This window comes from Pygoscelis adeliae, unplaced genomic scaffold (assembly GCF_000699105.1).
Source record: "Pygoscelis adeliae isolate BGI_AS28 unplaced genomic scaffold, ASM69910v1 Scaffold66, whole genome shotgun sequence".
Lineage (NCBI taxonomy): Eukaryota > Metazoa > Chordata > Aves > Sphenisciformes > Spheniscidae > Pygoscelis > Pygoscelis adeliae.
In genome coordinates this window covers 10,044,298-10,047,312 of record NW_008825167.1, presented here as the reverse complement: position 1 = coordinate 10,047,312, position 3,015 = coordinate 10,044,298, and the positions used below count along the sequence as shown (strand labels likewise).

The following is a 3,015-nucleotide window of genomic DNA, read 5'->3' as shown; positions in this document are numbered from 1 at the left end:
TACCTTTTCAAAGTAGCAAAGTGAATGTCCATTATGATGGATGCACTACCTTTAAGATAAACTCTAGGTGGACTGACTGACCAGGGGCACTAGTTCCCAGACGATGCAGAGTGCTCTTGAGCTTAGAAAAGTGGACTTTGTGTTCCCATCTCTAGCATCATCTTGTTTGGTTACAGTAACTGTACTGCATAAGCAAGCAGCAGAACTTGAGGTGCTGCTTCTTTGTAGGAGCGTATTTGGTCAAATTCAACTGCACGTCTCAACAGTAGGTGTATTTGGCACTCAGAAAAACACCCGCATACTGAACCTTTCATCTTGCTGTACCATGGTGATTATGGTCCTGGTATCCTGTGGGTCACATTCTGGCATGATGATATATGTAGGACCGCACCTAAAATGTTATGGGCTGCTTATGAATCCAGATCCCACAGTCCTGGTTCCCTCATCAGACGAATCGGTTTATGTTTTCCATCTCACTCCATTTTCCTTTGGTCACTGACAATGTGATCAGGAAACTAAAGACTGAAAGGAGTCCTGGTAAATCACAGACATGGCACTTCAGATAACAAGGACTCTGGTTATCAGTAGGAAACCTGCAAGCTCTATTTTTCTTCTGGAATTACCTACAAAGAACTCCAGGGCCTTGTGCGAATACAGCCTTAGCCTGAAATGTGAGTGGCTGTTGATACACCCACTGCTTTGCCATCGACAGCAGAGAAATAGAGATGGTAGAACAGACTAGACTGTTGGCTTAGCATTTCTGTAATCTCTATGCTTCGAATCTTAGCTCCGTAAAGTTTTCCAAATAACTAAAGAATCTGAGCTCTGTTAGTTGGCTTAATGTCTTATGTTTTTCTGCTTTTCTGGACCAGTATTTTGGTGTCATTCTCTGGTTCCTTAAAAAGGTTAACTTTTTTCCACCAAGGACAGTGTTGCTATGGCACTTGAAACTCTCATAATGCCATTTGATTGAGGAGCTGTTGATCTACCCTGAATCTCTGTGACGAGGACCTCACTGAAATCTCTTTCCAATTCTAGAAATTGCTGAACAGCCAGCCAGCTGTGGCTCTGTTCAGACCCATGTTGAACTCTTGTTGCAACAGCTATGGAGGCTTTTGCATGGAAGCATAGGCAGTGTTGTGTGATTGTCCTATGAGTGATTTAGACACACCTCCTGTTAATTCTGATGGTGCAGAGGTTTGTTTGAAGTTGGTCAGAGAGAGAAGAGAATGCTGCTTACTCGTAACTGCAATTCTTTGAGATGAAATGTTGCTCAGTTCATTCAATTCCGGGGTGATTCTTGGGGATGCTGCTGGACTTCTTTAGCAGAGACTAACTATAGGGCAGGGAGCACGTTAAGCAGCATGAGAAACTGGCTATCATTGTGCCCTCTACATGAGGGCTAACAAAACAAAATCGTGCATTGGATAACAGGAAATACAAATGTTCAATGTGGATGCAAATGTGGACTGTTTGCTTCAGAAAAAGATGTAAGCAGATCCGGAGGCAGTGATGTGCTCTAGACAAGCACCAGTCAGCGCTACAGTAATCTTGTCCTGAACTCTTAGGTAATGTCATATTGCTCAGGCTGCTCACTTGCTGTGTTTTTAGACAGTCCATTTATCTTGAGAATTATAACTTCCCCTCAGACAGTGTCCTTTAATAGTGCTAGACTTGTATAATCTGGGTAAGAATCTCATCTCCAGGCTTCAAAAGTGTGTGTTGGGGGGAGATTGAATTTAAACCTTTGTTAAATCCATTTGTTGGATACAGAGTTTCTGTAAATTTGATTACGTTTGATGGTTAAAATAGTATTGCTCAGAGATAATTAAATTGGAAACTCTTCAGACAGTGATTTATTGAGTCACTTTTAAAATCTAATACTTTTTTCTCTCTCGTTCCTTGAAATGTCTAGATATTGGCTGCTCTGCAGAAAGATAACCGGGAAATGGAAAAAGGAAGTCCTTCACTCAAACGTTAAAACTATGATTGCCTCCAGTGACTCATGGGAAAAGAGCTAAAGTGGCAAAAGTATTGAGTACTGTTTGACATGTATGAGCCTGCAAATTAAAGTGTTATTTCAGAGTTTTGTTTAGTAGTAGGATAGCCTTAAAGGGGAGAGAGGACAAAAGAGAAGGAGAGGAGAGGAAAAAAAAAAAAAGGAAGGAAATCGGGGGATGAAACCCTTGAAGTGAAACCTAGGCTTAGCCTTAAACTTTTAGTGGAATGAGCATTTGCTGTGGACAGCGTTACACATTCTGTACTTCTGATGAGGGCAGTGAAACTAAACAATATTAAGTGTTTTTTTAAATTTTTTTTCTTTGATGTTTTAAAAGACTGGGCATTCAGCGATGTTGGTTGCTTTGAAAGCTATTCCCCAGTTTCATTCTTCGGCAGGATATATTTCCCATACCCGTAACAGTAGCGGGATCTGGATTTTAAATAACTGGTGCTGGAATTTATAGTTAAATGATGTAAGGACCATTTCTTTAGAAATGTTTCTTGTTTTATAGGCTGTGGGTCCCATTTACCAAAGAAATCACGTAGACATAGAACTACATTCCATTCTTTAACAAGAAAAAGTTAAGTAGAAAATAAACTTGGAAGAGAAGTCAGGCTAGCAGTGCAAAACCAGTTATTCTTCAAGATGCCTTGGAAATCTATGTTTCCAATCTGGATGCATATGGAAGAAGTTCCATTAATCAGACTAGATTCCAAACTCACCGAGGGGTTTCTAATATTAAGCTGGCTTCATTTTCCAATTGTACTCTTTCCTCTGTTTAACACAGGGTCACGTACTACTAAATGTATGTTTCCATATCTCCCTCTTCTGGGGCAGTGCTGTTTCGGGGTGTGGTTGCCTACCAGCTACGTATTCCTGTGCCACCTCTCCAGTCGTGCTGATGAAACTGTGGGCTGAGCAGATAAATGGAGAAATGGTTAAAAGCAATTTTATAGTTACTTTAAACCCAGCTCTGCTCACTGGCAAAACTGAGGAGGAAGGGTGTAGGGGAG

The 3,015-nt window shown here is 40.9% G+C and overlaps 1 protein-coding gene across 1 annotated transcript in view; it reads left to right on the top strand.

Moving 5' to 3' along the window:
- The window catches only part of TBC1D14 (TBC1 domain family, member 14), a 51,877-nt gene extending 48,872 nt beyond the window's left edge, over nt 1–3,005 (top strand). The window contains exon 13 of the mRNA XM_009328837.1: nt 1,916–3,005. Within this exon, the coding sequence (XP_009327112.1) occupies nt 1,916–1,981 (66 nt within the window). The 3' untranslated portion in view covers nt 1,982–3,005. The remainder of the gene's footprint in view (nt 1–1,915) is intronic.
- The last annotated feature ends 10 nt before the right edge of the window (nt 3,006–3,015 follow it).